Source organism: Leptonychotes weddellii, chromosome 9 (assembly GCF_054177405.1).
Source record: "Leptonychotes weddellii isolate Sample4059 chromosome 9, ASM5417740v2, whole genome shotgun sequence".
In the NCBI taxonomy this organism is placed as follows: domain Eukaryota; kingdom Metazoa; phylum Chordata; class Mammalia; order Carnivora; family Phocidae; genus Leptonychotes; species Leptonychotes weddellii.
Window position 1 is genome coordinate 121,922,871 of NC_138377.1, and position 23,117 is coordinate 121,945,987.

At 50.7% G+C, this 23,117-nt stretch overlaps 1 protein-coding gene across 1 annotated transcript; it reads left to right on the plus strand.

Moving 5' to 3' along the window:
* Nucleotides 1–643: 643 nt before the first annotated feature.
* Nucleotides 644–19,280, plus strand: VPS33B (VPS33B late endosome and lysosome associated). The gene is made up of 23 exons (XM_006748912.3): nucleotides 644–1,072; nucleotides 4,904–4,984; nucleotides 5,325–5,386; nucleotides 6,649–6,698; nucleotides 6,895–6,962; nucleotides 10,756–10,801; nucleotides 11,824–11,918; nucleotides 12,213–12,317; nucleotides 12,729–12,825; nucleotides 13,049–13,126; nucleotides 13,330–13,403; nucleotides 13,701–13,787; nucleotides 13,970–14,060; nucleotides 14,501–14,575; nucleotides 14,835–14,899; nucleotides 15,022–15,076; nucleotides 16,095–16,141; nucleotides 16,711–16,843; nucleotides 17,461–17,534; nucleotides 18,051–18,152; nucleotides 18,328–18,403; nucleotides 18,490–18,606; nucleotides 18,901–19,280. Exons 1-23 carry the CDS (start codon nucleotides 977–979, stop codon nucleotides 18,978–18,980), a joined length of 1,854 nt encoding a protein of 617 aa, XP_006748975.1. The 5' UTR covers nucleotides 644–976; the 3' UTR covers nucleotides 18,981–19,280.
* The last annotated feature ends 3,837 nt before the right edge of the window (nucleotides 19,281–23,117 follow it).

Here is a 23,117-nt window from a genome sequence, read left to right on the forward strand (position 1 = left end):
AGCAGGCTTCCCGCGGAGCAGGGAGCCCAATGCGGGGCTCGATCCCAGCACCATGGGATCATGGCCTGAGCTGAAGGCAGCCGCTTAACGACTGAGCCACCCAGGCGCCCCTATTCAGTTATTTTTATTTTATGAATATGCCACAGTTTATTTGTCCATTTCCCCACGAAGGATATTGAGTCAAAACTCCTGAATCCAAAGGTCGCAGCTGGCGGGACTTAGCTTCCACTGGATCCTAACGTGTTCCCCTTCTTCCTCCCGCCGTGTCCCATCTCTCCGCGTCTTGCCTCCTGCAGCTGGGAAGCCAGAGAGCTCCCAGTTGGCAGCTAAATTTGTGGAGTAGATGTGACTGACAGCCAAGATCCCCAGGGATCAGTGCCCTCCGGACCCGGAGTGGGTTTCGCCCATTTTACGAAGTTCTGAAATCTAGCAAAAGTGCCCAACCCTCGCTTGAGCGAGCTAGGAGAATTGGGTGTACCTTTAAAGATTAGTGATGATGGGAACACTTCCCTCTGGCCAGGTAGGAGACTGGAGCGTTGACCCTTTGCCTCCCGTTTTCAAATGTCCCTTCCCGCGCGCCGTCCCCGTCCCGGAAGGCTAAGCGCTGGTCGAGCGCACGGGACTTCCGGGAGGTCTAGGAAGTCGCTTCTCTCTCTGGCAGGAGGCGGGGTTTTCCCCGCACGCCGCGAAATCTGTGGGTGTAGACCGGGATCCTGGTTACAGGCGGAGTGGACCGGGGAGGGGCGGGTCGGTCCCGCGGCTGCTGATCTGGACGAGGGTCCTCCGAGGCTGCGGCTGTCTGACCGAGAGGTGGCCATTCATTCGCGCGCAGGAGCGAGGGCCCCTTCGGGGGCTCTTTCGAACCGTGCCCAGGCCTGAAGGAGCGCGGTCCTGCGCTTACCCCGGGCTGCTGCCGACCTTCTCTGAGCGGAGGACGTCGCCCTTCTTCCACCCCGCTGCTCCGGTGCCCGCTGCCATGGCTTTTCCCCATCGGCCGGACGCCCCAGAGCTGCCTGACTTCTCCATGCTCAAGAGGCTGGCCCGAGACCAGCTCATCTATCTGCTGGAGCAGGTCAGTGCCCGCCACGCCTGGGGCCTTCTCTGCATCAACAGTTTAGCGCTCACTGGACGCATAGTTCTTCCTTGCGGAGTCCCCTTGATCTTGTTCCAGGCCCTTGGTATTGTCCTTGGAGCTTCTGGGGCGGGTCCAAAATGAAGCATTTAGGAAGGAAAACCAGAAGGCAGTTAGGAGCTGCTTGGGACCTGGCAGAGAAGTCACTTCTTTTTGGTACAGGCAAGGGGAGACACCAGTCGTTCCCCGCATCACTGGGGTATGGAAGGATGGTTAAGACATCATGGTCCTTAAGGATCGACTCCAGTAGGAGCCTATGAAATACGGATTACCACACACGGCGTAGTGTGTGGTAAATGGGTGATAGCTAGGGTGCCGGAAGCGTTCAGAATAAGCGGTCATTTCTAGCTGGATTGATCTAGGAATTTTAAGGAGCTGGATTGTGAAGAATGAGCATATTTTCCTTGGAGATGGGGGAGCATGTTCCAGGCAGATGGACTGGTTGGTAGAAGCAAAGTTGATGAACCAGGGAAGGAGAAGGCCCGTACAGGGAAGAGAGCAATCAGAAGTTACGCAGTGGGCATTAGGCAGCCACTGAAGATTTTCTTTCCCCACTTAAGGGGTGAAGCAATACTCGAAGATGATTCTAGGGGCGCTGGGTGGCTCAGTCAGTTAAGTGGCTGCCTTCGGCTCAGGTCATGATCCTGGGGTCCTGGGATCGAGCCCCTAGTCGGGCTCCCTGCTCATTGGGGAGCCTGCTTCTCCCTCTCCCTCTGCCCCTCCCCCCAGCTTGTACACACACTCTCTCTCTCAAATAAATAAATAAAATCTTTTAAAAAAATGAAGATGATTCTTATAGCCATGTGCGGAGTGGGGTGAATGGGGAACAAGAATGCTGGTTAGGAGACCACAGATCAGGTGAAATTAGTGACAGTGGGAACGAAAGGCAGGGATGGATTTTGAAGTCATGGTGAAAGAAGACTCAAAGATTTACTGATTGTAAAGGATGACAGAGAAGCAAAGCTGAGTTTGAGATTTTTATCTTATGTTAAAAGGAAAACAATGCTGTTGCTATAGTTGTAATGTGTTATATGTATATTTTCTTATTTAATGTCCACGTTCCCTACTAGATTAGAAGGTCCTTGAGGACAGGGAACACGTCTGTTTTGTTCAGCGCTGTGTACCTAGGGAGTACCTAGTGTAGAGTCAAGCACATAGCATGTGTTTAATAAATATTTTTTAAATGAACATTGAATTGAAATGAAAAAAAAAATTAGAGGAAGGGGCTGATTAGTTTGGGTTTGGAAAGGGTGAAGTGAAGATGCTGGGAGGAACATCCAGCAGATAGAAACATAGAGCTACAGTCGGGATGAAGATGGGTACTTGGAAGAACCTCAGAGAACCTCAGGGGATCTGGGACCATATTTTATATCTCATTTATATGCCCCGTAGTGGTAGCACAGTGATTGGCACATAAAAGACGCTCAAACGTGTGAGGAATTGAAAAGAGATGCTAGTTAAGGCTGCTTATAGGTGAGAAGCACATAAAAGAGAGTAAATGAGACCAAGGACAGGCACTTGTACTTGGAGCTCGGGAGGGGCTGCCCACAAGGGTGACTTACCATGGCAGGTGCAGGTTTCTGTGCAATAATTTGCTCTTCAAACTGACTTCTTCTGACTTAATTCTTGTTTTGTTTTGTTGTTTAAAGATTTTATTTATTTGACAGAGAGCGAGAGCAGGAACACAAGCATGGGGGAGTGGGAGAGGGAGAAGTAGGCTTCCCACCAAGCAGGGAGCCAGATGTGGGGCTCGATCCCAGGACCCCGGGATCACAACCCAAGCCGAAGGCAGACCCTTAACCGACTGAGCCACCCAGGTGCCCCTGACTTGTTGACTGGCACTGCTGTTCAGGCTCGAGCCCTCAGAATCATCTTTGACTCTCCTTCCCTCCTCATATTTAACTGAACCAGTTGCTGAGTCCCAAGGATATTGCCTCACACCCGACTTTAGAGATTATACAATAATATTTACACATGACAGAGAAGGTAGAAGATGAGGGAAAGTATAAAGAGAAAAAAATCGGGGCGCCTGGGTGGCTCAGTCGTTAAGCGTCTGCCTTCGGCTCAGGTCATGATCCCAGAGTCCTGGGATCGAGTCCCATATCGGGCTCCCTGCTCCGCGGGAAGCCTGCTTCTCCCTCTACCACTCCCCCTGCTTGTGTTCCTGCTCTCACTATGTCTCTGTCAAATAAATAAATAAAATCTTTAAAAAAAAAAGAAAAAAATCACATTCAACTAACAGATACAAGCGCTGTTAACACTGTTAATTTCTTTCAATTATTTAAAAAATTCTCTTACACATTCCATGTATCCTTAACGTATTTTTGTTCATAGCACCACCAGCTTAAATCAGGTCCTCATTTATTGCTACGCGCTTGGGCTGCTTGGACTGTTGCTTTAACCACATACGTGGACTCCCTGCCTCAGTTTCCAATGCCTCCAATCCATTGTACTCACAGTGCTTGCCCAGTTATATAACTAAAATTGCCAGCTGAGTAGATTCTTCAAGGCTCAAAAGCTTTCTGTTCCCTTGTTCATAGAGGATCAACTCCAAACTCCCTAACCTGACATTGGTGTCCTTCATGCTCCAGTTCCAGTCAACTTTTTCAGTCCTATTTCCCACCATTGCCCTACATCAAGATTTCCCAGCCACTGACATTTGGGGCCGGTTAATTCTTTGCTGTGGGACTGTCCCAAGCATTTCAGGATGTTTAGCAGCATCTCTAACCTCTACCCAGTAGATGGCAGTCAAACCCCTTGCCCCAAGTCAAATAACCAAAAATGTCTCTGACACTGCCAGATGTCCCCATGGGGCAAAATCATACCTGCTGGAGAACTGCTGCCCTACACTTACCTTATGCAAACCAAATTGCTTGTTCTGTCCTTACCATTCAGCCTGTTTTCTTGCCCCGGCCTTTGCTGGATTGCCATCTTCTATCACTGCCAACACCGTACCCATTTGTCGAGGCCTAGTGGAGAGCAAACTTCTTTTTTTTTTTTTACTTATTTGAGAGAGAGAGAGCATGAGAGAGCACAAGCAGGAGGAGCAGACTCCCCATTGAGCAGGGAGCCTGATGCGGGGCTTGATCCCAGGACCCTGGGATCATGACCTGAGCCGAAGGCAGCCGCTTAACTGACTGAGCCACCCAGGCGCCCCTGGAGAGCAAACTTCTGATGACTTCCCTCTCTCTGCCACTCAGTGGGACCCCTCCTTCCCCGGGACACGTGAGACAGCAGCATCAGAAGGGATGCAGGAATCAGATGGCAGGGATTTGGATGGGAGAGTGGGTGGGTGGCTTTGGACTGTTCTGGGCTAAGTTGTCTGCATTGAACGTGGGTTATTTTTGTAATTAGAAGAAAAACGCTACTTAAAAAGAGATGGCAGTTAGTTGAGGGGTTGACAGATGCAAAGTGGGGCTTTGTTTGGTTTGGATTAGTTCAGCAGGCGATCGGGGTTGTTGGGAGGCAGAGTGGAGAACAGAGCCATGATGCAGAACAAGGTCATGGGCAAGCGTTGAGTGGTTGAGTGACGAGGACTTAACCTTCAAGAAGGTGAAATAGTTCTCCACTGGTACAGAAAATGAGAAGACAAACTAGGTGAATATATAAAGAAACGTCTGCTGTGGATACAGACAAATAAGATCCTGGGTTAGATGATAGCACTAGGGCACTTCCAACCCAGTCTGTGCTTTTATTAAGTGGATGGCTGGACGAGCTCAGCTGAGGGAGCGTATGTGACCTAGGAGTGACCCAATGTACTGTGTCCTTCAGCTTCCAGGAAAAAAGGACTTGTTCATTGAGGCAGATCTCATGAGCCCTTTGGATCGGATTGCCAATGTCTCCATCCTGAAGGTACCTGCCCCTTTTCCCAGTGGACTTGGGCTCCTCTTTGCTCACGAAGCAGTTTTTATCTTAATGAACAGTACAAATTACTAATGAGTGACTGCCCTTTTAGGGAAATTGCAGGCTGGCTGAATTGGGTGGACAAAGGGGGATGATTGTGTTGTTTGGATTGGTTTTGAATTGTTTGGTTTTGTTCTGTTGACAGTTTGAGGAAAGTTCAGCGGGATGGTTGTCAGGGCAGTTTGATTCCCAGAAGAAGCACAGAGGATCCCTTACAGAAGTCCTCTTTGTGTCCTGCTTTGGGTTTCCAAGAACTTACGTGCATTGTCCTGTTGGGTTCTCTCTTTAGCAACATGAAGTCGACAAACTGTACAAAGTGGAGAACAAGCCAGCCCTCAGCTCCAATGAACAGTGAGTATCTGGGAGAGTCTGTCTGGGCTCCAGGCTGGAGGAGGTCCCCGCAGCTCTGCCTCCCGTCTGTCCTTGGCTGGATCTGGCGCCATGTTTGTGATGTGGTTCACCTCTCTGCACTTCCGCAAGTTCACGCCTAGGTTATGCTTGCCCTCTTACTTGGTCTCCCTTCCGCACTTTCTCCCTCCCCTGTCCTCTTCTCTCTCTAATCCAGTCCACCATCTCTAGCCAGATCGATTAATCTTTCAAAAATTTTTTCATTATGCTCTTCTCGGGAACCTTCAAGGCTTCCCTTACTTGCTGACTAAAGTCCAGATTGCTCATCACAGATTCCAAGGCTGCCTCCAGTGAGGCTCATCTTGCCTTTCCAGCCTGCTCTGTCACGTGTCCCCTCAAGCCTCTGCTTGACACACACTTTCTTTTTCTTTTTTTTACTTTTTATTTCTTTAAGTAATCTCTGCACCCGATGTGGAGCTCCAACTCCTGACCCCGCGATCAAGAGTCACGTGCTCCACTGACCGAGCCTGCCGGGCACCCTGACTCGTGCTTTCTCATGCTGCCCAACTGTGCGCACATGCCTTTGCCCTCTGGCCACTCCGCCCACTCTGCCTGCCTCCTGCAGAAAACACCCAGCCTTCCGAGCCCAGCCCCACCTCCTCCATGAAGCCCTCTGTCGCCATTCCGGTCCGGGGTGCTTTTCTCCTCCTCTGGATTTCTGTGGTGTTTAGTGTTTGTCCTGGTCACTTGGCACATTGTCACAGACGGCCTGTGTCTGGCCTCCGTTTTTATCTTTTATATTTTTCGATCTTAAGTAATGTTCATGTTTCCTTAGAGGAAAAAATTCTCCTGGATACATGGAGAGTACCTCCAGGAACCCCCGTTTGAAAAACACAGTTTTGTATACTTTCTTGTATTGTTTTTAACACCTGATTATCAATATACTCCATACGTGTGTATCTGACTTTGCCCAATGGATTGTAAATTATGTGAGAGCAGGAGCTCCTGGGGCCGCCATGGGCCAGTAAGTACCCACAGTGCCCGTGTACCTGTGGTGTCGAAGGGAGTCTTCTGTGCGCGGGATGTGGTCGGCCGAGAGAGCGGGCATTACTTTGGCTAGGGTGAGAGCTCAAGGCCTGGCGAGAAGAGCAAATGTTGGAAGAGTTGACCTTGTTTCCATTTCTTCTAAGCTGCTATCACCAACTTCAGGATTTTTCTTCACTGAGGTTTTTTGTTTTGTTTTGTTTTTATTTTCCCTCCCACAGATTGTGCTTCTTGGTCCGACCCCGCATCAAGAACATGCGATACGTTGCTGGTGAGTATGTCGTGGTGCCACACGTAACTAAGACCTAGGAAAGAGTGGCCGGGAGGAAGGGCCTAGGCCATAAGGACCTTTTAATGAGAAAAGGTGGTTCGAGTGGGCCACACCACTCGGAGAGGATGTCTGCTTCCTTGCATCTAGTCTAACAGATGGCCCATGGCTTTCTGGGTTGCTTTCCTTCTGTCTGTAGGTCTTGTCAATGCTGACAAATTGGCTGGCCGAACTCGAAAATACAAAGTGATCTTCAGCCCTCAGAAGGTGAGTTTGGGTCCTGGTGGGAGCAGGAGAAGGTAGATCAGGACGGAAGGCTGGGAAGGGGCAGGGGGCCAATAGCCGTGTCTCCCCCAAAGCAAGTTATGTGTGACTGAACAAAATACTTGTCACTGTCTTGTCATTAACGTGGCCCTGGTTGTTTAGCAGAGGCCCTGTTGTCAAACTGCCCCAGTTACAGACTGTGGAGTTGTGAGAGGTGGCCTCTATGTAGACTTCTTCTGAAGCATAACCTGCTGTGTGTCCCTTCTAACTCAGATTTCTGTATAGTAATATGCACTGTGTTCTGGGGTTTCAGTGATTTTGTCCCTTTATCCCTTTAACAATAAATACGGTAAGTCATTACTCCTCCAGGCTCATCCAAGGCATGTGGGCGGCTGCCCCCGGGTTGTAGAACCATACCACTGTACTTTGGAAAGGCCCTTTCTTACACAAGAAAGGAGCCGAGAGACCATTTTGCTCCACCCCAGCTTTGAGCCTCTGAGGGAAGTAAAGCCCAGGGTCACACAGTGAGGTAGCCTCGCCAGGCTAGGTCTCTTCCATCTATTTTCGCTCAATAGTTGTAGTGTTCGGTGCTCACAGCATGTCCGTTCCCGGATTCCATCAGGCTCTGCTCTCACCCCCATGTCAGCAAGGTGCGTGGTCTTATGTACACGGCCTGCCCGAGGCCTAGGAAGCTGTACCAAGGAGTGCACACCGCATGGAGCGGTTGAAAGGATAGGGATTTATTCTTTTTCAATCCTTCCCAAAAAACTCTGGAGAAAGTAGAAGCAGTAGCTCAGTCTGAGACTCTGAAGCCAGACTGGGTGTAAATCCTTGCTTTAGCACTTGTTACCTGTGTGATCTTGGATGGGTTACTTAACTGCTCTCTCGGTGTCTCAGTTTTCTCATCTATAAAATGGAGTTGACAGTAGTACTTACCTTTTATTTTTTTTTAAACAAAACAGGGCTGAACATTTTTTTTAATTTTTAATTTTTTGTTTTAATTCCAGTATAGTTAACCTACCGTGTTATATTAGTTTCAGGTGCATGATGTCGGGATTCAACAGTTCTGTGTATTACTCAGTGCTCATCACGATAAGTGCAGTCTTGATCCCCTTCACCCATTCCTCCCATCCCCTCACTCACCTCCCCTCTGGTGACCATCAGTTTGTTCTCTCTCGTGAAGAGTCTGATTTTTGGTTTGCCTCTTTTTTTCTTTGTACGTTTGTTTTGTTTCTTAAATTTCACATATGAATGAGATCATATGATATTTGTCTTTCTCTGACTTATTTCACTTAGCCTAATACTCACTAGCTCCATCCATGTTGTTGCACATGGCAAGTACTTACCCCTTTTAATTTAAGTGACTCAGTTTTTATTAGGAAATCTAGTGAAATTACAGGCTTATATTGTTTTCTCATCACATGAAAGGAATAAGAAGAAAGAGCTAATGATCTTCCTTTGAAGATTCATAGAAAATCCTATGGCTATTTTTCCTGTTGAGAAATACAAGTATATCAAGTATAACATCATTACCAGGGCAAGAAATTATTAAGATAACCGGTCAGACATACAGGTTACTTTTAAATGTTATTAACGAGCTGTGGCAATAAATTCTAGCTTTTGGAGTCTTATAAAACCCCTTTTTTCAAATTATACTTCCAAGGAGAGATTTGTTTAAACAGGGAATAGAACAAGTTGGTAACAGTTTCAGATAATCCTACAAGCCTCCATGTTACACAGAAAAACAAAATTGATACTTCGATGAATTTTCTCCATCTCACATCATATCTAATTAGATTCTTTGACCTAATTTTATATTGCAGGACAGTCTCTCCCTCAGTAGCTGTAGGGAAGAGGGAATCTCTCTTTCTGAGACTCCTTTTGTTAATTATGAAGATTGTCAGTTTTCGATCTGGGCTCTGAAATTCCATTAGTTAGCACTAAAAGTGGGCCTCCAGTTTCAGTTTCACTGACGGACCTGACTGAGGGACCGGGCGCCCAGCTGGCTCAGTCTGCAGAGCATGTGACTCTTGATCTCAGGGTTGTGAGTGCGAGCCCCACATTGGGCGTGGAGCCTACTTAAAAAAAAAAGAAATGAGTTAGGGATGAATAGGATTCTTCTGTGTTAAGTAAAATAAGGAATATGTAGCATGAATCTTCCACATCTCGTGGAATCATCATGAGGACAACGAGAGGTAATCCTTATAAAACACTAAGGACCTGGCGCCTGGGTGGCTCAGCTGGTTAAGCGACTGCCTTCGGCTCAGGTCATGATCCTGGGGTCCCGGGATTGAGTCCCACATCTGGCTCCCTGCTCAGCAGGGAGTCTGCTTCTCCCTCTGACCCAGCCCCCTCTCATGTGCTCTCTCTCTCTCTCATTCTCTCTCTCTCTCAAACAAACAAACAAACAAACAAATAAATAAAATCTTTAAAAAAAACACTAAGGACGATGCCTAGCACATGTGAAATATTTAATGCACATCAACTCTTACCATCATCATCATTATCAGACGGGAGTGCTCCTCCTTCCTTCCTCATTGCCTCCAAGTATTTCGCCTTCTTCCCATTTGTATCAAAGGAGGAAGTGACCCTGGCCTCGTCCCCTCCCCGATCCGCTGCTTCATCTGTGTTCCTGGGCCCATGCCCGCGTTCCTTTTCTACTGTCTTACTTTGTCGGGTAGATTCTTTCTCTTTTGTCTTCAACCATGTCTATTCCCCCCTTTTTTTTTTAAGATTTTATTTATTTATTTGAGAGAGTGAGCAGGAGAGGGAGAGAGCACACAAGCAGGGGGGAAGGGTAGAGAGAGAAGCAGACTCCGTGTGGAGTGGGGAGCCCGATGTGGGACTCGATCCCAGCACCCCGAGATCATGACCTGAGCCGAAGGCAGACGCTCAACCAATTGAGCCACCCGGGCGCCCCATGTCTACCCCTTCTTAGTAATTCTCCCTGCTTCATGTCTTCTCCTGTCAGGGGCTCTCCCTTCTGTTGTGTGGAGACTTGTGTCAACAGTTCTTTCCGCCACTGCTCCTGTGTCCTCACCCCCGCCTTCGTCTTTAATTCGAGTCCCCCGCCAGGACTCTGTTGTCAAACTCGGCGATGCCTGGTTCCCACTTGACCTACCTAATGTCCTTGCATTTGACACAGTTGCCCATTCCTCCTGAGACTCACCTTTGCTGCCTTTAGAGATGCCGAGTCCCCCTTTCCCACCTCCATGTCATCTTTCCGTCTTCTCCTCCAGGCGTTGTCCTGTGCGCCCTTTTAATTGCGGTGTCCCCTACAATCCTGTCCTTAGCGGTCATCTCCCTCTGTGTTCTTTTCTCTTGGACAAACCACCCACTTTAAATGTCCTGTGCCAGGGACCCCAAGCTGGATCTCCAGACCTCTCTCAGTGACTCCAGGCGTCCCCTGGACATGTCCTACCCCGACCCCCCCCCACCACTGCTGCCTGCTTCGCTTCCCCTGTTTCTGAGGTGCGCTTGTGCCTTCCCTCCCATGTCTGTCTGCGGGGTGCACCCTTTGCGGATGCTTTGCTGATCCTTTGTGGAGCTTTCCAGTCTCGCAGGGAGAAAAGAGCATTGGACTTAATACCTAAATAAAGCGGATAAAGGGAAACAAAGTGCTGGGCTAGATGGTCCCAGTGGTCCTTCCTGTTGTCCTAAAGAGTCCACGCTCTCTTGTCGTTGTCACTGGGTTCAGTAGGTATTGTCCTCAGCAGTGACTGCGAAGGAACTCCAGAGAGATGCAAAGAACAGAGAAGAAGGTGGTCAGCAACCACTCCCTCTTCTTGTCTTTCAGTTTCATGCGTGTGAGATGGTGCTGGAGGAAGAGGGAGTCTATGGAGGTGAGAGGAGGCGGCAGTGAGTGGGGAGGGGAGAATATGCGGAAGAAGGGAAGGAAATAACGCTGGGACCCTCCTCACTGCCTCTTGGCCTGGGGGGAGGGGAGGTTCCTGACCACGAGGAGCGGGACAGGGCCTTGATGGGAAGGCTGAAGGGGGTGCCAGGTGCTGCCATTCCTCCCTTTCCGAGACTCCCACAAGGAAAAAGTGTGCCTTCCCTCCCTCCATTCTGCATGCAGCGCTGACCTGAGCACCGTGCTCCCTGCTGGAGATCCCGCCCTGGTGCCAGAATCTTCGGCGGCCTTCTGCAGTTGGCCCTTTCCTGGCCCCTCAGCCTCACCATGTGCAGCTCCCTCCTTCTCCTGACTCTCCACCTTCCAGCCATGGGCACTTCCCATTTGCTTTTCCTGTGGCCTAGAATATTCTCCACCCTCAGCCTTTTTTTTTCATACCCAAATCTTACTCAAATTCTAAGCGTCAGTGTCACTTCTTTAGGGAAGTCTTTCCTATGCTCCTGTACTTCTCCTATGCCCCACGTAGTTGAGGTTCGATCCCTGCAATATATGGGCTCCCAAACTGCTGTTCTTCTCTGGAGCACAACTGTAATGAGATGTGTCTGGTGTGTTTCTCACTGGATTGGGATTCTCTCGCAGAAAATGGGGAGCATGTCCGTTCCATTTCCGCACCCCTAGTGCCCGGCCTAGTGCCCACACAGACGTGGCTTTCTGTCAGTATTTGTCCACCAGCGAATGAGTGTTTCCTCGGCACTTCCAGTCGGCACTCGAATGAAAACACGCCCCTCTCACGTTGTATGACAAGCTGTGGTGTGCATTTCTCTTCTTGTTATCCGACCACGAACTCCTTTAAGGCACAGACTGTCACTCATCTTTGAGTGTCCCGTGCTTAGTGTAGGGCTGGGCATGTGGCAGGCACTCAGATATTTCTGCGTCACCGTGGTGGACCTTCTCTCTCATAATGGAGCCCTGTGCCTTCTGCGGGGAGGCTGATGCTCTCTGTACCCACAGATGTGAGCTGTGACGAATGGGCCTTTTCTTTGCTGCCTCTTGATGTGGATCTGTTGAGCATGGAGCTCCCAGAATTTTTCAGGGACTACTTCCTGGTAAGTGCAGGGTCCTTGGGTCTTGGCATCGACAGGTGGGGACACACACGGGGTCCTGTGGGCCAGAAACGTGGACGTAACCTTCCTGTAATTCCTATAATTTATTATGAGGAAGAGCGTTTTGCAGACTGAATGGCTGATGTCCACAGGACTTCCTTTGGGGCCAGAATGAGAGCGGTCGGACAGTCCCCACACATACCCGGCCTTCCTGCTCCCGGGCTGCTAGGGCTAGCCCCTTTCCAGATTGCTTTCTTGGGCTGAGCCATATCTCTGTGGCCCATATGGTTCCTGCAGGAAGGAGATCAGCGCTGGATCAACACTGCGGTACAGGCCTTGCACCTTCTGAGCACTCTCTACGGGCCCTTTCCTAACTGCTATGGAATTGGCAGATGCACCAAGGTGGGCACGAGCAGCTCTGTGGTCCCGATGGCCCCTCTTGTACCTGTTCTCTGCCCACCATGGAGTGACCAGGGGCATCTGTGATAAGAGCCGTGTTCTTCAACTTGCTTTTATTGTTCTAGAAGAGTTCCTCAGAGAGGAGGAGGACTTGTGTGACTGACAGAAAAGCAAGAGCCAGGGCCTCCGGATAGCACTCCTGAGTCTTTTCTTCGGGGGCAGAGATAGTCCTTCATCAGCAGGGGGAAGGCTGGGAGGGGTGGGCACAGACGGGAGTGCAGTGGGTAGTGGTGTTAATAATTAGCTCCCCTCTTGGGGTCAAGGAGAGGTGTCACATGGAAAAGAGTTGGCTTCAGTAGGTGTGGGCTGCAGCAGGGACCTGGACATGAGACAGAATATCTTGGTTCCTGGCAGATGTCATATGAATTGTGGAGAAAACTGGAGGAGGAGGAAGATGGCGAAACCAAGGGCCGAAGGCCGGAGATTGGACATCTCTTCCTCCTGGACAGAGGTAAATGATGCTCAGCATTCCTGTCATCTCTGGACCCTCAAAGACATGGGGATCCGGCCAACGCGGTGGCCCAGTTAGGATCCTCAGGTCGGGGCTGTGAATGGCAGCGTTGATCGGGAGCCCGGCACTTGGGCCCCGTGGAGGCACGCGAGCTGACGCCGAGCCAACTGGGTAGCCGCGTAGGTCAGGGAGGACCCTCACGGCCGGGGGGTCTCGGTTTCAGACGTGGACTTCGTGACGGCCCTTTGCTCCCAGGTGGTTTACGAGGGTCTGGTGGACGACACCTTCCGCATCAAGTGTGGTAAGTGGCATCTTGGCGAGATGGACGGGTTCCTCAGCTCCCGGGGCCTCTCGCAGGGGGCAGGGCTTGTGGGAGAGCCTCAGACTCTGAACAGACTGCTGGCTTCCAGATAGTTTGGGGCACTTTGAGTGGCAGTTCAGGAAAGGGGAGGAGAGGGAAGGCCTCACTGGAGGTCCTCAGAGCTACTCCCTCTGCTCTCAAAGGGAGTGTCGACTTTGGCCCAGAAGTCACATCCTCTGACAGGAGCTTAAAGGTTCTACTCAATGCTGAGGACAAGGTGAGGGTACGGCTGCTGGTGGTGGATGGCCCGGGGGCCACTGTTGGCCCGAGGCTGTGGGCCCGGCTCTGGGAGGGGAGGCTGAGCCTGTGGGAGAGGGATCCCCCTCCAGGAGTGAGCGTACCCCGGAGCACAATATCTGGGTGTTTAACATACACTTGTGATACCAGCTCAGCTTTCTGTGTGCTTTTGCTAGAACAGCTGGGCACCGCTCTTGTGCTCCTGTCCCACTACTGAGGGAGGAGGGACTAGTTAGGGTTCTCTCTGGTCAGTTGTTGCTGCTTGTTGCCCTTGCAGGTGTTTAATGAGATTCGTAATGAGCACTTCTCCAACGTCTTCGGCTTTTTGAGCCAGAAGGCCCGGAACTTGCAAGCTCAGTATGACGTGAGGCTCCAAGCCCGGGCTCCTCTGTTTTGTTTCCCCTCTGTTGGCTTCCCTTTGGCTCCCTTCTGATATGATGACAGCCCCCCCGTCTTTTCTCTTGGAATCGGGGGGACCTGAGGGAGGGTGGTGGCTGCGCATGTCTGAGGGCAGGGAGCGGTTGACCTCATGGGGACTTCCCCCAGCGCCGGAGAGGCATGGACATCAAGCAGATGAAGAACTTCGTGTCCCAGGAGCTCAAAGGACTGAAACAGGAGCACCGCCTGCTGAGTGTCCGTAGGTTTCAGCTTTCAGCTTGAGGGGAGGGCAAGGGGATGCTACAGAGGAGATCTGCCCCGGGGGAGATCTTTGTTCACCAGCAAATAATGATCTTGTTTTGTCTGAAATGGGAAGAAGTACTTCTGCATTTTGCCTTAAGAACTTTTTATTCTTGGGGCACCTGGGTGGCTCAGTCGGTTAAGCCTCTGCCTTCAGCTCAGGTCCTGATCCCAGGGTCCTGGGATCGAGTCCCGCGTGGGGCTCCCTGCTCAGCGGGGAGTCTGCTTCTCCCTTTTCCTCTCTCTCTGCCCCTCCCCCAACTTGTGTTCGCTCTCTCTCTTTCTCTTTCAAATAAGTGAATAAAATCTTAAAAAAAAAAGTTTTTATTCTTCTGGACAATAAAGGCATATCCTACTAGAACCGGGAATATGTCAGCTTGCTTTTTGTCCTGTCTGCAGATATCGGGGCCTGTGAATCCATCATGAAGAAGAAGACCAAGCAGGACTTCCAGGAGCTCATCAAGACTGAGCATGGTAGCTGTGGGGGCCGTGCTTGGCTCCCTCCTGTGCGTCCCTTGCTCCCAGCACCGTCCCACCCAGCAAAGATGCTCTCTGGCTCCTTCCAGCTGATGCTGGCTGGGTGGAATGCTGGTTCCTGCTAGAAGTCCCGGGGGTCCCTTAGCCCCCCACCCCCAAGCATGGAGAAAGATGGGGAGACAGACACCTGTTAGCATAGATGGCCAGAGCTGAGCTGCTCCCCCCCGTAACGGGCTCTCCTCTTGCGTCCTCACAGCACTGCTGGAGGGCTTCAACATCCGGGAGAGCACCAGCTACATCGAAGAACACATAGACCGGCAGGTGAGCAGGTGGCCGGGGCTGTTGGGAGCCATGTGTCGCGGCGGGCGTGGCCTTCAGCGGAAGGAAGAGGAAAGAGCGTGTGTCGTGGAACTTGAATTCTCTAGGACTCTCTTCCCATGCAGGTGTCGCCTATAGAAAGCCTCCGCCTCATGTGCCTTTTGTCCCTCACTGAGAATGGTGAGCCCCTGGAACCAAAGACACCAGACTGAAAAACTGTACCTTAGGCACAGAAGAAATCATTTTGAATGATAGAATAGCCTAGCCGACAGAACGTTTCCCAGTAATTCCGTGGATTCTTTCCCCTGTAAGCTAAAGCAGTCTTTGTTCCGTGTGAGACATCCCAAGGGCCTGGGGTCACTTAGTGTCCCGACCCTGAGCGGGACCACACTCAGCCCCCAGCCCCCCCCCCGCCCCGAACAAGCTCTGTCACATCTTAGGACCACAAGGGCACAGCACAGAGTGGCATTTCTCTCTCTCTTCCATCTGGCCGCCTACCTTCCACGAGCTTTCATAATAAAGAGTCCAGGAAAAGGGGACAGCCAAACGATTTCATAAACATTCCCAAGAGCTCAGATTCTGCGACCTCCTGTGGTACAACTTTTAACTTGGTTATGCAACCCTTTCATCTGTTTTTTTTTTTATTTTAGTTGGAAGTAGAGGTGACACACGATGGGACATTAGTTGCAGGTGTACGGACAGGGATGGGACAAGTGTGTGCGTTGTCCCGGGCTCCCTGCGAATGCAGCGAGTACAGAACCATCGGCCCTACTCCCTGTACCCGTTCGTCCCCGTGACTTGCTCACCCCGTGACTTGCAAGCGCACTCTTTGTACCTCTCTGGAGGAAAGCGCCTCAGACCGCACTTTTCGACCTCCTCTGAACACTTGCCCCGTTCCTCGGTAGCCCGTAAAGCAGTACTCAGGGGCACTGGCCCCAAGCCAGGAAGGAACGTGCCCAAGTCCCTTTGCCTCCCTCCTACCGCCTCCCTCCGCCATCCCTGCCGATAAGCAAGCTGAAATTTAGGAGTCAGTTTAGAATCAGCTGGCTGGATGCAAGGTTAACATTTACTGATTCCTTCCTCCTGATAAAGGTTGTTTGGGGAGCAAGAGGGTGGGTGGGTGGGTTGGTATGGCTGTCGATTTCAGGACACCTCAGCTGGTGTTCGCGTGAACCTGTCTTATCTTCCTGACCCTCAGGTTTGATTCCCAAGGATTACCGATCTCTGAAAACACAGTATCTGCAGGTAAGGCCGTGACAATGCACTCTGGAGGGAACTGGGTGGAGGGAGGTCATTGGCACTTCTGAAAGAGGCAGAAGAAATGGCCTCTTTCCTGTCTGCATCCCCATTTTGCTCCCAATCTGGCCTCCCTCTTAGGGCATCTCGGGACAGTCAGCCTCTCAGCACGCAGAGACCCTCCCCCTCCCCGTCTCCCCTATTCCCTGCTCTCTTGGCGGGCGGCTGGTGCTGGGAGTGCTGGGGCCATTGAGCTGTCGGACCAGGTGGTGAGTCCTCACCCCTGGGGCTCTCCCTCACTTTAGCATCTTGTGAGGGGTTGATACGGCCTTCCTTCCAGGCCTTTCTCTAGTCTTACCTCATCTCTGAAGCCCTCCCCAGCACCCTCCCATCAATGGCTTTCTCTCTTCTCTCATAATTTCATGCTTTTCTTTTTTTTCCTCCTTCGTTTGGTGTTTGGTTATTTCTTTAGGGCACAGAATGCATAGCCCTTCTGTCCCTCACCTCCGTATCACCTGACAGTGTTAGACCTTGGTGTGGCGGATGCTCAGTAAATGACTGATTTGCATTTCCTTCAGAGCTACGGCCCTGAGCACTTGCTGACCTTCTCCAATCTGCGGCGAGCAGGGCTCCTCACGGAGCAGGCCCCGGGGGACACCCTCACAGCTGTGGAGAGTAAAGTGAGCAAGCTGGTGACAGACAAGGCTGCAGGTGAGCAGGGAGCGCAGGGAACCCCTTCCCTGGCCAGAGTCCTCTCTCCTCGCAGCAGCCAGAGCTCCCTGGGAGGGAGGGAACGAGCTGGGGAAGGAGGATGTGATCCTTCACTCTTCCTGGCATTACTACTGCGTCTGCTAGCAGGGGCACGTTCCCTTTACTGAACACTTACCATGTGCTGAGACCTGTAGATACCAGTTTCTCACTTAATCCTCACAAACGTAAGCTTATAACCTCCATTTTCTAGAGAAGGAAACAGGCTGAGTGAGGTTAAGTGACTTGTTTAAGGTCCCTCAGTGAGTAAGTCAGATTTGAGCCCAGGTCGGTTGACTCTGAGGCCCACACACTTCACCAGTGAGCTCGGGTCACTCTGTAGATTGCACTGAGTGGATGGCCGGTACCCTGTAGGAAGACTGTGGTGGGGCGAAGGGTGGCAAGTGTCTTGATCAGTTCCAGGGAATCTTAGGGGAACGGCTTTGAGGAGGGCCTTGAGCCAGGAACGGTCCTGCTACTTGCAAGGTCCTGCTATTTGTCATTTCCTGAGTGGTATCACCTGGGGCAGGGTCACAAATCCGTCGATCTTCGATGAGATCCAGCACAGATTTCCTTCCCAGGAAAGATTACTGATGCCTTCAGTTCTCTGGCCAAGAGGAGCAATTTCCGTGCCATCAGCAAGAAGCTGAATTTGGTACGTAGATTCAGGGTGGATGGGGAAGCCATGGGTCCAGTCCTTTGCAGAGTACTTTGAATCCCCAACATCTCTTTGTTGTTTTGTTTTTATAAAGATCCTTTCATTTGGTAGCATCATAGCATGAGCTTAATTTAATAATGAGACAAGACACAAAAGACTCATTCACTTAATAAACCTGTAACAAGCACCCACCAAGGCCAGAGGATAGGCTGAGTGCCACATCAGTGACAGACATGTCCCCTGTCACCAGGGGATCGGCAGTGGGGCATCTTTAATTTCCAGCCCTTCATAGGGAGCACAGGGGAACTTGTTCAGGAGAATCAGTGGGTACTGAACGAAAGCTTCAATCTTTGGTTATGGTTTTTTGTTTTTTGTTTTTTTTTTCAGGGCTTTTGCCAGTTTTCCCCGTAGCTGAAATAAGACCTGTTTGGGGGGATGTACTTTTCTCTGACTGGGTAAAAGGCTGGGGAGGTGAGTTGTCACGTGCCTCACGTAGTCCCCTTTGCCCTTTAGATCCCACGTGTGGATGGCGAGTATGATCTGAAAGTGCCACGGGACATGGCGTATGTCTTCAGTGGCGCTTACGTGCCCCTGAGCTGCCGACTCATCGAGCAGGTGAGAATAAGCGACCCGCTGCCGTTCCTATTTCACTCTCTGCTTTCTCTTGGTCCCTGGCCTATTCCAACTTTCAGCCACCCCCGTAACTAACAAGAGACGTGACAGTCTGGCTGCTGCGACCTCCCCTTCCTCAGCCGGATAGGGTCTCAGACTTGAACCCCGGGCCTCCCAGGTGCTGGAACGACGAAGCTGGCAGGGTCTGGACGAAGTGGTGCGGCTACTCAACTGCAGTGAGTTGGCCTTCACAGGTGCGTGGCTGGCCCTGCGGTCAGGGTGGGGCGGGAGGGGGGCTGGGGGCGCCACGGGAGATCGGAGTCTGGCCTGATCTCCGCAGACATGACCAAGGAGGACAAGGCTTCCAGCGAGTCGTTGCGCCTCATCCTGGTGGTGTTCTTGGGTGGTTGCACGTTCTCGGAGATCTCAGCCCTCCGGTTCCTGGGCAGAGAGAAAGGTAAGAGAGAACAGAAAGGGGGACCTGGGGGACACAGGGCGGTGCTCAGAAGGCTTCCTGGCGGGCCTCTGGGCACCCCTTGCTGTAGTCCGGCTGCGGGTTCAAGTGCAGGGAGCCCAGTTCCACCACACGCAGCAAGTCGTCGTGCCCAGGAGGGTGGCATTGACACGTCTGTGTCTGTAACCTGCTGCTCTGGTCCAGTCAGGGCTGTGGAACTGGAGGGCTGGCCGGGGCTCGTCGTGGGGGCCTCTGATCTGCTCTTAGTCACGTGTGCGGGTGCTTTTGACTCCATAGGGTACAGGTTCATTTTTCTAACAACGGCGGTCACGAACAGCGCTCGCCTTATGGAAGCCATGAGTGAGGTAAAAGCCTGACGTTCTCTCTGCTGGTGTTGACGTCTTCCCTGAACACGTTTCCCTACGGGATGCAGGAATTTGGTCCCAGCTGCTAACCAAGTGTCTACCAACTACCCTACTAAGAGCCGGGGAGCTCAGAACTGACTCGGGATTTAGAGAAATTATCTGAGGAGAGCGCTCACTTCCGGCCCCCAGGATATGTCTCCGTTTTGTGTATGAAGTACAGCTTGTGCTGAAAAGATACGAGGACGAAGAGATATCGTTTACTAAGTCCTGATTGAGTATCATTGTAAATAAAGCCTCTACTCTCCAATGTCATGTTTAGTTCTCAACACGTACTTCTGTCTTCTTAGCGAAGCACAGGGGGGCTTCATGGGTTCTGTGGTCTGGACTCTGCAGTAGCTCTGGGCCTGGTCTGCTTCTCTCCTGAAACTTGCCCTATACCAGAGTTTCCTCAACTGTAAAATGAGGGGGATCGATCAGATAGATGATCAGTAAGCACCCTTCCAGTTCTAAAATTCTGCGGTTCATTATGCTTTATTTTTGTAAGTAAACCTTTGCCCAATGTGGGGCTCGAACTCATGACCCTGATGTCAAGGGTCATACGCTCTACCAACTGAGGCAGCCAGGTGGAGCTTATATTTTAGAAAAGATGAGTTTGTTACTGTTTTAACTTCAGGAGGCACTTCAGTATTAAGCATTTGTCTCTTATTGCAGAATGAAGGATTGTGTCCCATTAGAGCAGGCTCAGGCATCAGCAAACAGTGCTCCTAAAAAGGTCACCAGTGCCCCCCCTCAACTGCTGATTTTAGTGGCCTTTCTCTCCCTTGACCTTTTAAAAATTGTGAACTGTAACCACATCCATCAGTCTCTTTTTGGTCCTCCTCTAACTTGACCTCCCTGATAACCACTTTTCCTTTCTTCTGTTCAGCTTCCGTGACACTCTTTTGTTGTCTCCTGTGGTCTCCTGGGTTGTGCTTCTGTCTCCTTGGATTACTTGTCTCTGCCTATCCCCTCTCTGTCCAGATGTCAAGCTTTCATCTTCCAGATGTCAAGCTTTCATCTTCCTGCTGAGCTTCACACTAGTATTTCCAACTTGGTCGTTCCACAGGCCCTTCAAACTCAGCGTGTCTAAAAAACTCTCAAACTGAGTCTCTTGTCCTCACTTTGAATCCCCCAATCTGCTCCTCTTCTTGTATTCCTGTAATTGACATCATCATCTGCCCAAGTTTTGTTCATGAAAGAAATTCTAACCTTGACCTCAGATGTTTTATTTTATGTGTGTTGCCTTTTTTTTTTTTTAAAGATTTATTTATTTGAGAATGAGAGACAGAGAGCATGAGAGCGGGGGAGGGTCAGAGGGAGAAGCTGAGGGAGGGTCAGAGGGAGAAGCCGAGCAGGGAGCCCGATGCGGGACTTGATCCTGGGACTCCAGGATCATGACCTGAGCCGAAGGCAGTTGCTTAACCGACTGAGCCACCCAGAGCTTCTTAACCGACTGATGTGCCCTCAGATGTTTTCTTTTATCCCCCACATTCAGCTGGTCCCACTACCCATTATTTCTAAATGCTTCTGGCTCATCCTGTCCTCACCATCCCCATGTCAGAGATCCTTAATATTTTTTGCCTGGGCTTTTGCAAGACTGTCCCTCCCAGTCCCTCGGCTTCCTATCTGCCACTTACTAAAAGAAAGATCCAAATCTGTGTTGTTGGATCATCAAAACTATTCTTTCCGTAGAGGAGTGCTGTGTCAGTGCATATTCCAAGGAAAATGCTTACTTCAGGTATCCAGCTAGAATTTTTACTATTTTTATGTCAAGCTATTGTGTAAGATCAAAGACACTGCTGAGAGGGCTGTTAGTCTGTATAAAGAATATGTGGCAGTCAGACGACGATCCTGTGACCAAGAAAATAGACCCTGGCAGCGCACTTGCATTCTAGAACAATGCTGTCCAATCCTGTAACAGGGTCCTGCTCAAACACACAGCACAGTGTTTTACATGCTGAGTACATGCTCTGAGTGGATATCTTCCAATGGTTCTGTGACTTCGTTGGCTTCAGAACTACAGTGCGAAGACATGATAGCAAAATTATCTTATCTCTGGGTACTTAGGATGCTGGCCCTGGGAACATGCTTGAAGATGGCAAGTTTTTGAAGCTTTCTGAATAACTTTCAAGTTAATCAACAAAGTGCAAGTAAATTTAAAAAGTGGTGTCTACGGCTCACTCCATCAGCCATCGGAATGTTTGGTGTGCTGCTGACGAGTTAAAGGATGTTGAAAGCTCCAGTTAAGGGGTCCCCGGGTGGCTCAGTCATTAAGCGTCTGCCTTCGGCTCAGGTCATGATCCCAGAGTCCTGGGATCGAGCCCCACATTGGGCTCCCTGCTCGGCAGGAAGCCTGCTTCTCCCTCTCCCACTCCCCCTGCTTGTGTTCCCTCTCTCGCTGTCTCTCTCTCTGTCAAATAAATAAAGAAAAAAGTTTAAAAAAAAAAGGTTTAAAAGAAAAAAAAAAAGCTCCAGTTAAGTCCTTCCGAAAGAGAGAAACATGGTCCTGCAGGTGAAGCAAACAAGCATCCTTTACTTTTCCTTCATGGAAAAGGCAAATGAAAAGGAGTCACAGAAGTCATAGATGGCCAATACACTGAGGGAAATTGTGCAATTTCAGCTATAATCCAGCAAGTGCAAATCAAACAAGGGAATGACACTTTCTGCCTGTGAAACTAGCAGAGATTTAAAAGGACAGTAATACTCAGAGCTCTTGAGGGTGAGAGGCTTCCATAGTGGGAAGGGCAAATTAATTCAATCCTTCTGGAAGGAGAGTGTTCAGTAGGAATCAAATGTAAGAAAATGCAAGATGCGATTTATGTCTGAAGACATTTATTTGTAAAAATTACAGTCTAAATATCCATTGATGGGGTGCCTGGATGGCTCAGTCGGTTAAGAGTCTGCTTTCGGCTCAGGTCATGATCCCAAGGTCCTGGGATCGAGTTCTGCATCAGGCTGCTTGCTCAGCCTCTGCCCCCGGCTTGTGCTCTCTCTCACTAACTCTCTTTCTCTCAAAATAAATAAAATCTTTTTTTTTTTTTTTTTAAGATTTTCTTTATTTATTTGACACAGAGAGAGAGCACAAGTAGGCAGACAGGCAGGCAGGCTGAGGGAGAGGGAGAAGCAGGCTCCCGATGATGCGGGTGCTCGATTCCAGGCCGCTGGGATAATGACCTGAGCGGAAAGCAGACCCTTGACTGACTGAGCCACCCAGGCGCCCCAAAATAAATAAAATCTTAAAAAAAAAATACACACGGACAGCAAAACAATTGAATTACGAAGTACCTCCAGCCACAACATCATGCAACTGAATCACTGGAAAACAAAACTATATGTAAGCATTTAGGGATGTAGCATATATTCAGCGAAAAAAAGGATACAAAAGTGCTTTGATGTCGATTTTGAGTTTTAAAGTTTTCGTATAACTATAAACCCCTGTAATTTGAAAGAACCATGCCCAGTGCTCTCCATTTGTGTGCCAATCATGTGACCTGGGTTAAGTCCCTCAAGCCGTTCAGAGCCGGTTCTCTCCTGCGTAAAATGGCGATAATGCCAAACGGGGCTGTCCTGGAGATTAAATGGGATCGCTGTCTAGAAAGGTGCCGGGCCCGTGAGCAGGGACGCAGCGTTCCTTCCCTTGCCCTCGAGGGCACGACTTCCCGCACGTGGGGAAGGCTGCCACCAGAGATCAGCTCCAGGCTCGCCATCTGCCTGCGCGGGGGAAACCAGTTAGAGCGTCAGGCTTTCCTGCTGAGCCCGCTCCCGCCCAGTCCGCTGGCTGCGGTTCTCGCCCCTTCCCGGCGGCCTCCGGGCGGCGGCCAGGGCTTCGAATCCAAACAGTGCCGGGACGGGGTGTGGCCCGCACGCCGCAGCTGGCGCGGGGCGGGGCGGCGCGGGGCGGCCCTCCAGGCTCCGGCGAGACCCGGCGCCGGCGCAGACAGCGACCCCACCGCCAGTCCGAGAGCGAGCGTTTCCCACGCCCAGCGCGCGAGCCCTCACCCCTCACCCCGGCGCGCCGGGACCCAGTGCGCGCTCGCGGCTCGCCGCCAGGGGGCGGGGCTTGGCGAGGAGCGACGGGTCAGGGCGCCAATCGCGGGGCTGCTCCGCCTT